A 17,101-nucleotide genomic window follows, 5' to 3' on the forward strand; every position below is an offset into this window, starting at 1 on the left:
CACCACCCGCAACTGTAGGGCTCTCCAGAGGGTAGTGAGGTCTGCACAACGCATCACCGTGGGCAAACTACCTGCCCTCCAGGACACCTACAGCACCCGATGTCACAGGAAGACCAAAAATATAATCAAGGACAACAACCACCCAGGCCACTGCCTGTTCACCCCGCTATCATCCAAAAGGCGAGGTCAGTACAGGTGCATCAAAGCTGGGACCGAGAGACTGAAAAACAGCTTCACTCTCAAGGCCATCAGACTGTTAAATAGCCATCACTAGCACATAGAGGCTGCTGCCTATATACATAGACTTGAAATCACTGGCCACTTTAATAAAATGGAACACTAGTCACTTTAATAATGTTTACATATCTTGCATTACTCATCTCATATGGTATTATATACTATTCTACTGTATCTTAGTCTATTCCACTCTGACATTCCATTCCTTTACTTAGATTTGTGTGTATTGGGTAAATGTTGTGAAATTGTTAGATATTACTTGTTAGATATTATTGCACTGTCAGAGCTAGAAACATAAGCATTTCGCTACACCCGCAATAACATCCGCTAAACACGTGTATGTGACCAATAAAATGTGATTTGATTTGCTTCATCTTAGCTAACCAGTCACCACCAGCTTTCTAGTTAGCTACCCTTTGCCTGGTTAAGAAACACAAGCTGCTTTACGAGTTAAATAGTAAAACAGTCTAGCAATGTTTTTCTCTCCCTTGAGTAGGCTATAGAAAAGTAGTCTAAATCTGTAGTCTTGCTCAACTCTCCCACTGCATTTCATATACAGTTTTGGTTGCCAACGTAGCCAAGTCTCCACCTTTTCCTCTGTCGTGCATAGGCAGGCCGCATTTTACATTCATAAAGCATATCGCGGGCTGTTCTAAAACTAGGGTACTTGCGGACTGGACCATTAACCATTTGTTTAGGCTAGGGCTGAACCCATTAAGTCTACTCGTCGATAGGCTGTTGGTTGACCGAGATTTCTTTTAGTTGAGCTGTCGCAAATAGATTTTTACCCATGGCACAACGAGACACCTGTCTGATTTGCAAGGCACGTCTCTCTCCAATGCACTCTCTCCCGCCATTTCATGTCTATTCATTGTTTCATAACTTGGTCCCGTGTGGCTCAGTTGGTAGAGCATGGCGCTTGCAACGCCAGGGTTGTGGGTTCATTCCCCACGGGGGGACCAGGATGAATATGTATGAACTTTCCAATTTGTAAGTCGCTCTGGATAAGAGCGTCTGCTAAATGACTTAAATGTAAATGTAATAACTTCATTGTGTGCATTGTTTGCAGTGTCTATCAATTCCCCATTACATACATCAACAGTAGTAGCCTATGGTTAATTCCCATTATTTCTAATCTGCAATGTTTGGTTACGGTAATTTCAATGTATTATTATTACAGTCCTTTACGATTCTCATTGTCAGAGTGGACACGTTGTATGCAGAACTCACAACCTATACCACACTTGTGAGAAACAAGTTTTTGTTTATTACATTCCATTTACGATTTCTGTAAATGTATTAATTGTCTTTTGTTTTAAAACGCTCCTGTCAATATTGAGTAAGGATGCGCATCTGATTACGCATATAGAAGTAGGACTGGTCTACCTGGCCTGCGTGCAAATATAGGCCTATAAATGTGGCCATTTGGGGATGTTTGATAGTATTTCTGATTGTCTTAACTTACCATTACTAACAAGCTGTGGAACTTCTCAAATAAATGTTTTCTTCACCTCAAACAGTAAGTAAACAAAGTCTGTTTTAGAATCAATTGAGAATGACAATAGTTCCTCAAAGTACTTGAAAAATATGAACAGCTTTCATCCTTTAAATAACCACTCGGCATGAAAGGGAAAAATGTAATACTCTGATCCAGTGGAAACGTCATAAAATACCCGATTACTTCAAATCCCTTGCACAAATAGCCCACAGATGTGTCTGTCCCGAGCTCACTGACGCAGTAAACTGTGGGCCCAGAATATTTTGTATTATGTACGCTAATTCTACATAGCTGGAAATGGTAATAAAAGTTACTTTTAGATTTGTATCATTAACTACAGACAATGATTTTTAGAGAAAAGGTATATTATAAATGAAACTGTTCCACGAAAATGTGCATACGTGCAAATGTGCACCCTCTCGCCTGACTAGCATCACTACTCTGGACAGTTCTGACTTAGAATATGTGGAGAACTCCAAATACCTAGGTGTCTGGTTAGACTGTAAACTCTCCTTCCAGACTCACATTAAGCATCTCCAATCCAAAATGAAATCTAGAATCGGCTTCCTATTTCCCAATACAGCCTCCTTCACTCATGCTGCAAAACATACCCTCGTAAAACTGACTATCCTACCGATCCTTGACTTCGGCGATGTCATTTACAAAATAGCCTCCAACACTCTACTCTGCAAATTGGATGAAGTCTATCACAATGCCATCCGTTTTGTCACCAAAGCCCCATATACTACCCACCACTGTGACCTGTATGCTCTCGTTGGATGGCCCTCACTACATATTTGTCGCCAAACCCACTTGCTCCAGGTCATCTATAAAAGTCTATTCTAGGTAAAGCCCCGCCTTACCTCAGCTCACTGGTCACCATAACAACACCCACCCGTAGCACGCACTCCAGCAGGTATATTTCACTGGTCACCCCCAAAGCCAACACTTCCTTTGGCCGGCTTTCTTTCCTTCCAGATCTCTGCTACCAATGACCGGAATGAATTGCAAAAATAACCAAAGCAGGAGTCTTATATCTCCCTCTCTAACTTTAAGCATCACCTGTCAGAGCAGCTTACCGATCACTGTACCTGTACACAGCCAATCTGTAAATAGCACACCCAACTACCTCGTCCCCATGTTGTTACTTATCCTCTTGCTCTTTTGCACCCCAGTATCTCTACTTGTACATCATCATCTGCACATCTATCACTCCAGCGTTAATGCTAAATTGTAATTATTTCGCCTCCATGCCTTATTTATTGCCTTACCTCCCTACTCTTCTACATTTGCACACACTGTACATATATTTTTCTATTGTGTAATTGACTGTACATTTGTTTATGTGTAACTCTGTGCTGTTGTTTTTGTCACACTGCTTTGCTTTATCTTGGCCAGGTCGCAGTTGTAAATGAGAACTTGTTCTCAACTGGCCTACCTGGTTAATAGATAGATAGGCTGTGATGGCTGGGGCTAGTATTACTTTGACTTTTCCGAGTTGGTCACCGATAGTATTTAGTCAAAGGCCTCATACATTTACTTTATCTGTTACAGTGCAAACCCTAGTGTCTGAGTGATGAGCAGTGATATCGTGGTTTCAGGACAGCTTTTAGTGGTGCGTGGGTAAGCTGTTTGTTCACCCGCACCGGCCCGCAATTGCTAATAGCCCATCCGCAACTGCCAACTATATGTGATAAAGTGAAAATCTGAGGCTGGCAAACAACCATAACCCTCTAATATAGAAAATGCACTACAGTCAGAGACAGCAGAACAATTTGACAGGATTTTGTTGGCGTAACTTAGATATGTTTCTGTTTATAATTTCTGATTTTTTTTGTAGGCTCTTTCGAGAGCTTGGGACTATACGGTTCTATCTGAATTTGTCAAAAAAAAATTATTAGGCCTCCCGAGTGGCGCAGTGGTCTAAGGCACTGCATAGTACACTAAATACCCCAATCCATGCTAATAAGTTTAAAAGAAAACAAAATATAAGTTGCTGACACAATTCAAACCAATGAGGGTTTGTAAAGCCAATTATATCAGAATCATCTCTTTCCCAAGCTCTCGATTTGTTAGTCAACTGTCTATAATTAGATACAAGCAGCTTCTCTTCTGTCATTATACAGTGCCTTCAGAATTCAGACTCCTTGACTTTTTCCACATTTTGTTAGGTTACAGCCTTTTTCTAAAATTGATAAAATCGTTTTTTTCCTCATCAATACCCCATAATGACAAAGCAGAAACAGTATTTTTTGGGTTGTTGAAATGTTTGCAAATGTATAAAAAATATCACATTTACATAAGTATGCTCAGTTTGGCCGGGCGGGCCAGCTATAGGAAGAGTCTTGGTGGTTCCAAACTTCTTCCATTTAAGAATGATGGAGACCACTGTACTTGGGGACCTTCAGTGCTGCAGACATTTTTTGGTACCCTTCCCCAGATCTGTGCCGACACAATCCTGTCTCGGGAGCTCTACGGACAATTCCTTTGACCTCATTGCTTGGTTTTTGCTCTGACATGCACTGTTAAACGTGGGACCTTATATAGACAGGTCTGTGCCTGACCAAATCGTGTCCAATCAATTGATTTACTCACAGGTGGACTCCAATCAAATTTCGAGTCTCATAGCAAAGGGTCTGAATACTTATGTAAATGTGTAAAAAAATCAAAAAAACTGTTTTCACTTTGTCATTATGGGGTATTGTGTTTAGATTGTTGAGGATTATAATTTTTTTTTATCCATTTTAGAATAAGGCTGTAACGTAACATGTGTAAAAAGTCAAGGGGCCTGAATACTTTCTGAAGGCACTGTATGTTGCCCTAGAAGACTAAATAAACCCTTGCTCACCAGAATGTCATAAATTGATAGAATGAATGCTTCAATCTAGTTGACATCGGTAAGTTCTCTCTCATCTCTGCTTCTTTCGCGGAGCAAAGACGTTTAAGCACAGAGAAAATGCAATAACCGTGCAAAAGAACGGAAAAGGTTTTCTGTGCAAAATGTCTAAATGACATCAGTTTGACCAGTTGAAAGGAAATAGAAAGCTGTGAAAATGATCCAACATGTTTCTGATAATATTTCAGTTCGGGTTGGATGCATATTTTACGTGGTTGAAATACCACTTTTTATGGCGCTGATAGAGATAGGCTAGATTAGATTGGCTACATCTAAATTCAAGTCCAAATTCGAGTCTGCAATTTAAAGCACTTCAAACCCAAGAGCTGAGCCCAGAAACGAGCCCTCTCAGTCAGCTGGTGTTGGACCTAACCAACCAAGCTGACACCAGCACTGCTTCAAAAGAAATAATTCCAATAAACAAAATCATGAACCAATCAAAGGACTCATATTTACAACATTGGAAAAACGAAACAAAATCCCAAAGCCGACTAAATTGCTATCTGACCCTAAACAGAGAATATGAATTGGCTGAATATCTCTACTCTGTCAGAGATTCGAAGCAGAGACAGATCCTTACCAAGTACAGGCTGAGTGACCACCGATTGGCAATAGAAACCGGCAGACATAAAAAGACATGGCTACCCAAAGAGGAGCGTGTATGTGGTCACTGCCTGACAGGGGACGTAGAAACAGAGATGCACTTTCTCCTTTACTGTGATAAATATTCCTCACCAAGAGATTCATTATTCACAGAAATGACTACATTTATTCCAAATTTTAACTTATTAAACCCAGAGGAAAAACTAAAAATACTCATGGGCGAAGGAGCAATGGCTTCTCTTGCAGCCAAATATGTATTTACCTGCCATAGCCTGAGGGACACTGAATAATAACATCTGCATAGTAAGCAGTAACTTACTTATTATGACTGTTATTGTTATTACTGTTATTAGTATTATTATTGTTGTTTATCATTCCAAATAGTAATGGTATGGGTGGTAATGGTAATGATAGCAGTTTAATGATGGTGGTGGTGGTAGTGGTGCATTACACCATACATTACATTCGACTATTGACTGTTACCATTTTATTGTTACTATTTTTATATTTAATTTTGTATTATTATTTACTGCCATTCTATATTATTGTTTGTCATTGTTTTAATTGTATTACAATGTATATTGTATACATTGTTGCTTTGGCAATATTGACAATGTTTTTCATGCCAATAAAGCAGCTTGAATTTGAATTTGAATTTGATAGGGACGTCTGTAGAGGTACTAACTGTGCATTTACATTCTCTCAAACGCTGAAAGAAATAAATCATATTTCTCCACTCCTGTTCCCGAGTCAAAATATACATTTGTGACCCACAACCTGGATTTGGTCCTATGTAGCAACATTTTAAATGGCGTGTTTTACATTGGATAAAAGTAGAGACTCAGAGCTAGAAAATTGTATATTGTACACTGCAGTTGAGGAACAATGGGAAAGTAATTCTGCTTTGAAAGTTGATAAACTTGTTATCCCACTTTTGAGAAAATGGCCCTTGAATGTTTTGGTACACCTACTGGAGAGCCCTTCTTTGTCTACACCCATTCAGCATCGTTCACACCCTCTTAAGCTTTAGCGCCACCCATCTCTTTAAGGATTCACATGTGAATCCATGTGTTAAACAGAGTGAGTAGTGTAGGTAACAACCAAATATTTCATGACTAAAAGTGGTAAAAGTAGTAGCCTACAGGAAGGAAAAACTCCAGGTAAAAAAAACACTTTTGGCCTATATCCTAACCTGACTTTGGTGCAGGTCATGTTGTTCTTCACATTACTGTCTCTGGTAAACACAGACTAAATCAAATCAAATCTAAGTTTATTTGTCACATGCGCAAGATACAGAAGGTGTAAACGGTACAGTGAAATGGTTACTTGCATATTTGCATAGTAGCAATATCAAAAACAAAAAGTGTCCAGATAATTATTAGATGACGTTTACCCAGACACACTTGTCTAAATTGATGAGTCATGTGAAAGAAATGCTATAGCCACCCCCCAGCCACATCTAGCTAAGTGGATGGGTCAATATTGTCTAGACATGTACACATGTTCATGAAATACAATAGATGGCCGTAATCTGCGGTAGAAAGGATTATCAACACACACTGAGCAGGCCACGTTAGACAGAAGCAAGCTACATGGCAGACCAATCCAAACTCATCTCCCGGCATGTCCAGCCCATCCATTAGCGCAGCCAATCATGGCGAGCGGGAAGATTCCTGTCTTTTTCCGTGGCTAAACCAACTAGGCTCGTAATTTAATAATTGTATTCGTATTTACAGATGGAATACAAGTTTGTTATTAAGGCACATGAAAGTTCACATGTTCTAGAAAGTATTTCTGCCAAAAAACGCATTTTGATAAAAATAAATAAAAAGACGTTCAAATGCCTCTCCTGTGAAGTAGTGACGTGCGACATACGCCTAGCTTCTTGAAACTGGTCACATTTGGTATATAATGTTACTGCAAGAAATACTTAATTCTGCAGGCTATGTGAAAAGTTACAGCCCTAAAGTCAGTGTCTAGATTTCAGTGTCCCATCTGAATAGTAGGCTACAGTTCCCTTGATGTGCCATAGGCCTATTTGAAGGCCTTGTCTTGTGACTGTCGAATCTGTATAGCACCTCACAATAATAACACACAAACAACATAGCCAGCACTGCTATCATACTATTTTACCACTTCACCAAATCTTTCGCAAACATTACTTTTACAGCCCTGCCTTCTCATTATTTTCAACTCTCCATTTCGTAGCTTTTCTCTTACTGAATTCAACTCTGACATTGTTCCATTTGCTTCAGTGGATCAACATGGACTTTTTCCTGCCCTTTTCCAAAAGCACTAAAGCTTATACTCTTATGCACTAATGCCATATAGCCTGAAAACAATTAAAGATACATGTCAATGTAGCCTATAGATAAAATTGCACAAGAATTTTACATTTGTATTTTTTATATATTGTTTTCTCTATTCAATTCAAACACACCCACCCTTCATCCACACAATATTTCATGACCCTAAACCTGCCCTCCCCGTGGATATAACTACGGGACATGAGTCAACCCGTACATCACTAACAGTTTTGACCCACTTCTGCCTCAACTGCTTCACCTCGACTTAGCTACAGATGTCATTGAAACATTACCTCAAGGTTAATGTTTATGGTAGTTCTAAGTAGGAGGGGAACGTGTATGGGGTTAGGGTTTGACTTTGGCCAACGGTATGTGGGTCGGGTTAAGGTTAGAGGTCACGGTCAGGACTGACTATTGGACCATGGGCCTGTCCTGAGGAGAAGCAGAGAAAAACGCAAAGGACATGCAGCCCTATGCTCCACATGGAGTAAAGAGGCTTAAGTAAGTCAGAACTGACCTGTTGTGGCTGTCCTCGGGGTCGTGCAGCGTTGCGTCGATGCCACTGTCCGTCTCCACATCCTCGTGCATCTCTGGCTGGACTAGGGCTCCCGTGTCTTCGTCTGTGAACATCTCACACTCACTGTAGTTGCTCTCCGAGCCCAGGTAGGCACTATCCGTCACCTCGTTCTGCTACAGGAGGGAAATAGGAACATTTTAGTAATGTTATTAGATCAAGTTGGGAATCCTATAACTTCACAATAGTGGTCCAAAGTATCTGGGACAGAGAGAGAGAGTTAAGTGGACATCGTTTAAATTGAGAAATCATTAACAGGTGACTAAAAATAGCAGTATGAGGGCTGGTACAGTAGCTGATATGTGGGTGGACTGTATGTATTAGCTAACGAACAGTAAACACACCCAGTTGAGAGGTGATGACTACATACTGTAGGCTGTATTGTATACCAGTTTGAATGTTACACCCTACTTTTTTCCTAACTGTAACTTTGCTGACAGACTTGCTGACAAACAGGTAAACAACTTTACTTGACACCCAACATCATAACACGGTCATAACCATGTCATAATATGTCATAACAGCTGACACAACTTTGTCATTACACTGTCATGACACATTTTTACCTGTTGTGACATACACTACATGACCAAAAGTATGTGAACACCTGCTCGTCAAACATCACGCAAGTCATTTTAGCATTTGTGCAGGATCAGGAAGAGGCCTCATACCTCGCGTTGGTCAACGTGTGAAGCTGGGCACAGTGAGCAGTTTGACAAGGCTACTGATATTCCCTGGGGTTGGTCAGCATGAAAAATAACTTGCAGGTCATTGACTGTCAACACAATTACAATGCTTAGTTCAACACTGAAGGAGAGGACGCATCCGTTCTACATCTGCATGGCTTGCTGTTTGGGGATTTAAGCTGGGTTTCTGTATAGCACTTTGTGACATCGTCTGATGTATTTTTATAAATACATTTGATTGATTGATTGATCAGTTGTCACAAAAGATGAGGTGTTTTCAGAAGGAAGGAAGTCATATGAGCAAAACATTTCAGTGAATCTGTGATTCGTAACGTTTGAATACATTTGCTGACCAATGCATGATACATTTGGATCGGTTTGGGGTCTGCGGAACGATGCAGTCGTATCTTAAACATTTGAATCGTCACAAGCATACAATATAGGTCATTATTTGAATTACATATAGTGCATTCATAAGGAATTCAGACCCCTTCCCTTTTCCACATTTTGTTATGTTAGAGCCTTATTCTAAAATTGATTTAAAATACTTTCAAAATCCCTCTATATACACACAATACCCCATAATGACAAAGGGAAAAGAGGTTCTTAGAAATGTTAGCAATTTTTTTCCAAATACAAATAAATACCTTATTTACATAAGTATTCAGATCCTTTGCTACGAGACTCAAAATTGAACTCAGGTGCATCCTGATATGGGAGGTGCCCAAGAACCTGATGGTCACTCTGACAGAGCTCCAGAGTTCCTCTGTGGAGATGGGAGAACCTTCCAGAAGAACAACCATCTCTACAGCACTCCACCAATCAGGCCTTTATGGTAGAGTGGCCAGACAGAAGCCACTCCTCAGTAAAAGGCACATGACAGCCCGCTTGGAGTTTGCCAAAAGCCACTTAAAGGACTCCCAGGCCATGAGAAACAAGATTCTCTGGTCTGATGAAAGCAAGATTGAACTCTTTTCCTTGAATGCCAAGTGTCACGTCGGGAGGAAACCTGGCACCATCCCTACGGTGAAGCACGGTGGTGGCAGAATCATGCTGCAAGAATGTTTTTCAGCGGCAGGGACTGGGAGACTAGTCAGGATCGAGGGAAAGATGAACTGAGCAAAGTACAAAGAGATACTTGATGAAAACCTGGTCCAGAGCGCTCAGGACCTCAGACTGGGGTGAAGGTTCGCCTTACAACAGGACAACAACCCTAAGCACATAGCCAAAACAACACAGGAGTGGCTTCGGGACAAGTCTCTGAATGTCCTTAAGGACCTTGGGAGTGTGGTGCCAGGGAAACAACTTCTCACCCAACGTCAACAAAACAAAGGAGCTGATTGTGGACTTCAGGAAACAGCAGAGGGAGCAAGCCCCTATCCACATCGATGGGACCGCAGTGGAGAAGGTGGAAAGCTTCAAGTTCCTTGGCGTACACATCACTGACTAACTGAAATGGTCCACACACACAGAGTGTGGTGAAGAAGGCACAACAGGACCTCTTCAACCAGGAGGCTGAAGAAATTTGGCTTGGAACCTAAAACCCTCACAAACTTTTACAGATGCACAATTGAGAGAATTCTGTCGGGCTGTATCACCGCCTGGTACGGCAACTGCACCGCCCGCAACCGCAGAGCTCTCCAGAGGGTGGTGTGGTTATTATTGGTCACATACACATGGTTAGCAGATGTTATTTCGAGTGTAGCGAAATGCTTGTGCTTCTAGTTCCGACAGTGCAGCAATATCTAACATGTAATCTAACAATTCCACAACAACTAACTAATACACAAAAATCTAAGTAAAGGAATGGAATAAGAATATATACATATAAAAATATGGATGAGCAATGACAGAGCGGCATAGGCAAGATGCAATAAAATGGTATAAAATACAGTATATACATTTGAGATGAGTAATGCAAGATATGTAAACATTATAAAGTGGTATTATTAAAGTGACTAGTGACCCATTTATTAAAGTGGCCAATGATTTCAAGTCGGTATGTAGGCAGCAGCCTCTCTGTGTTAGTGATGGCTGTTTAACAGTCTGATGGCCTTGAGATAGAAGCTGTCTCTCGTTCCAGCTTTGATGCACCGGTACTGACCTCACCTTCTGGATGGTAGCGGGATGAACAGGCAGTGGCTCGGGTGGTTGTTGTCCTTGATTATCTTTTTTATTTAACCTTTATTTAACTAGGCAGGTCAGTTAAGAACAACTTCTTATTTACAATGACAGCCTACCCTGGCCAAACCCTAACTTGTACGGCGCTGTGCAAATTGTGCTCCGACTTATGGGACTCCCAAACACGGCCAGTTTTGATACAGCCTGGAATCGAACCAGGGTCTGTAGTACCGCCTATAGCACTGAGATCCAGTGCCTTAGACCGGTGCGTCATTCAGGAGCCCAAATGGCGCAGGGTTTTTGAGACTGCACTTGAAGAAACTTTCAAAGTAATTTCTGACTGTCGTTTCTCTTTGCTTATTTTAGCTGTTTCTTCCATACTATGGACTTGTTTTTTTTACCAAATAGGGCTATCTTCTGTATACCACCCTTAACTTATACAACCGATTGGCTCAAATGCATTAAGGAGGAAAGAAATTCCACAAATTAACTTTCAACAAGGCACACCTGTTAATTGAAATGCATTCCAGGTGACTACCACATGAAGCGTGCCAAGATTGTGCAAAGCTGTCATCAAGGCAAAGGGTGGCTACTTTGAAGAATTTGTTTAACACTTTTTTGGTTACTACATGATTCCATATATGTTATGTCTTCACTATTATTCTACAATGTAAAAATAAAGAAAAACCCTTGAATGAGTTGTGTACAAACTTTTGACAAACTATGTAAATGTAATATTTTTGGGGTTTTTTTTGCAAACATTTTTAAAAACCTGTTTTTGCTTTGTCATTATGGGGTAATGTGTAGATTGATGAGGGGGGAAAAAAGATGTACTACATTTTAGAATAAGGCTGTAACATAACAAAATGTGGAAAAAGTCAAGGTGTCTGAATACTTTCCGAATGCACTGTATTTTATAGTCGTTTTTGCTCATGTTTTTCAAGGGTGCCAACAATTGTTCCATACCAGAACATGAAAAATGGTTCCGTACTAGAATTTTGGTTACTTTCGGTACTTCTGTGAAAATGTATCTCACAGATCAACTCTGTCCATCAACGCAGCTGCTGTCCCCCTACAGCACGAGGCGTGCACCGTGACTATTCTACTTACTAATTCCTAGCCTGCACTGGGAGTCTAAGCTACATCATGTTAGCTCCCTACTCATGCTGCACAGAAATGAACACAATTGAATAGTGCGACAAGGCATGTCTACATTTGAAACTTAATTACTGTTTGCAAAACAATGTGCATGCACGCTACAACACTTTGCAATGCTTGAAGATAATTAGCTTACAACTGAAACTAACAAATTCACTACCTGTAGTACTTTGTTTGTGATGATATGCAAACCATAACGCAAAATATTCTGATTTCAAAGCTGATTGCCACCAAAAACACTCTCCATCACATCTCTCCATCAGCCAAAGATGATCTATTGAACAGTCAGTGTATGTGAATAGTGCTCAGACGGGCAGCACCCATTGTAATTCATTATAGGTCATATTTGATAGAAATCTGGTGTCACGCCCTGACCTTAGATATCTTTTTCTATATATTTTGGTTAGGTCAGGGTGTGACTAGGGTGGGTACGCTAGTTTGTATGTCGAGGGTTTTTGTATGTCTAGGGTTTTTGTATGTTTATGTACTCCCGGCGCCGACCGAGATGGCCGCCTCGCTTCGCGTTCCTTGGAAAATATGCAGTATTTTGTTTTTTTATGTGTTATTCCTTACATTGGTACCCCAGGTAATCTTAGGTTTCATTACATACAGTCGGGAGGAACTACTGAATATAAGAGCAACGTCAACTCACCATCGTTCCAACCAGGAATATGACTTTCCCGAAACGGATCCAGTGTTTTGCCTTCAACCCAATACAATGGATCTGATCCCAGCCGGCGACCCTATGCGACGCCGTAAAAGGGGCAAACGTAGCGGTCTCCTGGTAAGGCTTCGGAGACGGGCACATCGCGCTCCACTCCCTAGCATACTACTCGCCAATGTCCAGTCTCTTGACAATAAGGTTGATGAAATCCGAGCACGGGTAACATTCCAGAGGGACATCAGAGATTGTAACGTTCTCTGCTTCACGGAAACATGGCTAACTCAAGAGACGCTAACGGAGTCGGTGCAGCCAGCTGGTTTCTTCACGCATCGCGCCGACAGAAACATACATCTTTCTGGTAAGAAGAGGGGCGGGGGGGTATGCCTTATGATTAACGAGACGTGGTGTGATCATAACAACATACAGGAACTCAAGTCATTCTGTTCACCAGATTTAGAATTCCTCACAATCAAATGTCGACCGCGTTATCTACCAAGGGAATTCTCTTCGATTATAATCACAGCCGTATATATTCCCCCCCAAGCAGACACAACGATGACCCTGAACGAACTTTATCTGACTCTTTGTAAACTGGAAACCACACACCCTGAGGCTGCATTCATCGTAGCTGGGGATTTTAACAAGGCCAATCTGAAAACAAAACTCCCTAAATTCTATCAGCATATCGATTGTGCTACCAGGGCTGGTAAAACCTTGGATCATTGTTATACTAACTTCCGCGACGCATATAAGGCCCTCCCCCGCCCTCCTTTCGGAAAAGCTGACCACGACTCCATTTTGTTGCTTCCAGCCTACAAACAGAAACTAAAACAACAAGCTCCCTCGCTCAGGTCTGTTCAACGCTGGTCCGACCAATCTGATTCCACGCTTCAAGACTGCTTCGATCACGCGGATTGGAATATGTTCCGCATTGCGTCCAACAACAACATTGACGAATATGCTGATTCGGTGAGCGAGTTCATTAGAAAGTGCATTGACGATGTCGTACCCACAGCAACGATTAAAACATTCCCAAACCAGAAACCGTGGATTGACGGCAGCATTCGCGTGAAACTGAAAGGGCGAACCACTGCTTTTAACCAGAGCAAGGTGACTGGAAACATGACCGAATACAAACAGTGTAGCTATTCTCTCCGCAAGGCAATCAAACTAGCTAAGTCCCAGTACAGAGACAAAAGAGTCGCAATTCAACAGCTCAGACACAAGAGGTATGTGGCAGGGTCTACAGTCAATCACGGATTACAAAAAGAAAACCAGCCCCGTCGCGGACCAGGATGTCTTGCTCCCAGACAGGCTTAATAACTTTTTTGCTCGCTTTGAGGACAATACAGTGCCACTGACACGGCCCGCTACCAAAACCTGCGGGCTCTCCTTCACTGCAGCCGAGGTGAGTAAAACATTTAAACGTGTTAACCCTCGCAACCCCAGACGGCATTCCCAGCCGCGTCCTCAGAGCATGCGCAGACCAGCTGGCTGGTGTGTTTACGGACATATTCAATCAATCCTTATCCCAGTCTGCTGTTCCCACATGCTTCAAGAGGGCAACCATTGTTCCTGTTCCCAAGAAAGCTAAGGTAACTGAGCTAAACGACTACCGCCCCGTAGCACTCACTTCCGTCATCATGAAGTGCTTTGAGAGACTAGTCAAGGACCATATCACCTCCACCCTACCGGACACCCTAGACCCACTCCAATTTGCTTACCGACCCAATAGGTCCACAGACGACGCAATCGCAACCACACTGCCCTAACCCATCTGGACAAGAGGAATACCTATGTGAGAATGCTGTTCATCGACTACAGCTCAGCATTTAACATCATAGTACCCTCCAAACTCGTCATCAAGCTCGAGACCCTGGGTCTCGACCCCGCCCTGTGCAACTGGGTCCTGGACTTCCTGACGGGCCGCCCCCAGGTGGTGAGGGTAGGTAACAACATCTCCACCCCGCTGATCCTCAACACTGGGGCCCCACAAGGGTGCGTTCTGAGCCCTCTCCTGTACTCCCTGTTCACCCACGACTGCGTGGCCATGCACGCCTCCAACTCAATCATCAAGTTTGCGGACGACGCTACAGTGGTAGGCTTGATTACCAACAACGACGAGACGGCCTACAGGGAGGAGGTGAGGTCCCTCGGAGTGTGGTGTCAGGAAAATAACCTCACACTCAACGTCAACAAAACAAAGGAGATGATTGTGGACTTCAGGAAACAGCAGAGGGAGCACCCCCCTATCCACATCGACGGGTCAGTAGTGGAGAAGGTGGAGAAGTTTTAAGTTCCTCGGTGTACACATCACGGACAAACTGAATTGGTCCACCCACACAGACAGCGTTGTGGAGAAGGTGCAGCAGCGCCTCTTCAACCTCAGGAGGCTGAAGAAATTCGGCTTGTCACCAAAAGCACTCACAAACTTCTACAGATGCACAATCGAGAGCATCCTGTCGGGCTGTATCACCGCCTGGTACGGCAACTGCTCCGCCCACAACCGTAAGGCTCTCCAGAGGGTAGTGAGGTCTGCACAACGCATCACCGGGGGCAAACTACCTGCCCTCCAGGACACCTACACCACCCGATGTCACAGGAAGGCCATAAAGATCATCAAGGACAACAACCACCCGAGCCACTGCCTGTTCACCCCGCTATCATCCAGAAGGCGAGGTCAGTACAGGTGCATCAAAGCAGAGAGACTGAAAAACAGCTTCTATCTCAAGGCCATCAGACTGTTAAACAGCCACCACTAACATTTAGTGGCCGATGCCAACATACTGACTCAACTCCAGCCACTTTAATAATGGGAATTGATGGAAATTATGTAAAATTGTACCACTAGCCACTTTAAACAATGCCACTTAATATAATGTTTACATACCCTACATTACTCATCTCATATGTATATGTATATACTGTACTCTATATCATCTACTGCATCTTGCCATCTCTATGTAATACATGTATCACTAGCCACTTTAAACTATGCCACTTTATGTTTACATACCCTACATTACTCATCTCATATGTATATACTGTACTCTATACCATCTACTGCATCTTGCCTATGCCGTTCTGTACCATCACTCATTCATATATCTTTATGTACATTCTTTATCCCTTTACACTTGTGTGTATAAGGTAGTAGTTGTGGAATTGTTAGGTTAGATTACTTGTTGGTTATTACTGCATTGTCGGAACTAGAAGCACAAGCATTTCGCTACACTCGCATTAACATCTGCTAGCCATGTGTATGTGACAAATACAATTTGATTTGATTTGATTTGATGTTGGCCTGATATGGTTCCCAATCAGAGACAGCTGTTTATCGTTGTCTCTGATTGGGGATCATATTTAGGTAGCCATTTTCCTCGTTTGTGTTGTGGGATCTTGTTCTATGTTTAGTTGCCTGTCTGCACTATTCGTATAGCTTCACGTTTCGTTCGTAGTTCTTTATTGTTTTTGTTTAGAGAGTTTCTCTTTATTAAAAGTATGTGGAACTCTATACACACTGCGCCTTGGTCTCATCATTACGACGAACGTGACATCTGGAGATTACTTTAAGCCAACAGTGTAATATCATCAATCATAGACAGTTAATGAGTAACAAAAGAGTAGGCTATTTTCAGAGGAGACCATATTCACAATTTAACTGTTGCCAATGGCGCTTAAAAGCCAATTAGAGCAACGTCCAAACAGCGGTTGGATTTTAACAGTGAGGAGGCTGACAAAGTCGCTGGATTTGTTTTTGCCAAAGTGAGGCTTTTAATTTAGAAGTTTAAGAATTGATACAGCTGCCGAAACCTTACAATATATATTCTGTACAAAAATATAAACGCAACATGTAAAGTGTTGGTCTCATGTTTCATGAGCTGAAATAAAAGAACCCAGAAGTTTTCCATACGCACCAAAAGCTTTTTCTCTCAAATGTTGTGCACAAATTTGTTTACATTCCTGTTAGAGAGCATTTCTCCTTTGCCAAGATAATCCATCCACCTGAAATGTGTGGCATATAAAGAAGCTGATTAAACAGCATGATCATTACACAGGTGCACCTTGTGCTGGGGGACAATAAAAGACCACTAAAATGTGCAGTTTTGTCACAGAACACAATGTCACAGATGTCTCAAGTTTTGAGGGAGAGTGCAATAGGCATGCTGAATGCAGGAATGTCCACCAGATCTGTTGCCAGAAAATGTTATGTTCATTTCTCTACCATAAGCAATATCGTTTTAAAGAATTTGGCAGTACGTCCAATCGGCCTCACAACCACAACCATGGCATCGTGTGGGCAAGCGGTTTGCTGATGTCAACGTTGTGAATAGAGTTCCCCAGGGTGGCAGTGGGAT

At 42.0% G+C, this 17,101-nt stretch overlaps 1 protein-coding gene across 1 annotated transcript in view; it reads right to left on the bottom strand.

Annotated features, from left to right (window-relative positions):
• Window positions 1-17,101, bottom strand: part of LOC120060835 (rab11 family-interacting protein 3-like) — a 108,312-nt gene that overhangs the window by 42,320 nt on the left and 48,891 nt on the right. Inside the window, exon 7 of the mRNA XM_039010255.1 lies at window positions 8,058-8,230. Within this exon, the coding sequence (XP_038866183.1) occupies window positions 8,058-8,230 (173 nt within the window). The remainder of the gene's footprint in view (window positions 1-8,057; window positions 8,231-17,101) is intronic.

Source organism: Salvelinus namaycush, chromosome 16, assembly GCF_016432855.1.
Source record: "Salvelinus namaycush isolate Seneca chromosome 16, SaNama_1.0, whole genome shotgun sequence".
In the NCBI taxonomy this organism is placed as follows: Eukaryota; Metazoa; Chordata; class Actinopteri; order Salmoniformes; family Salmonidae; genus Salvelinus; species Salvelinus namaycush.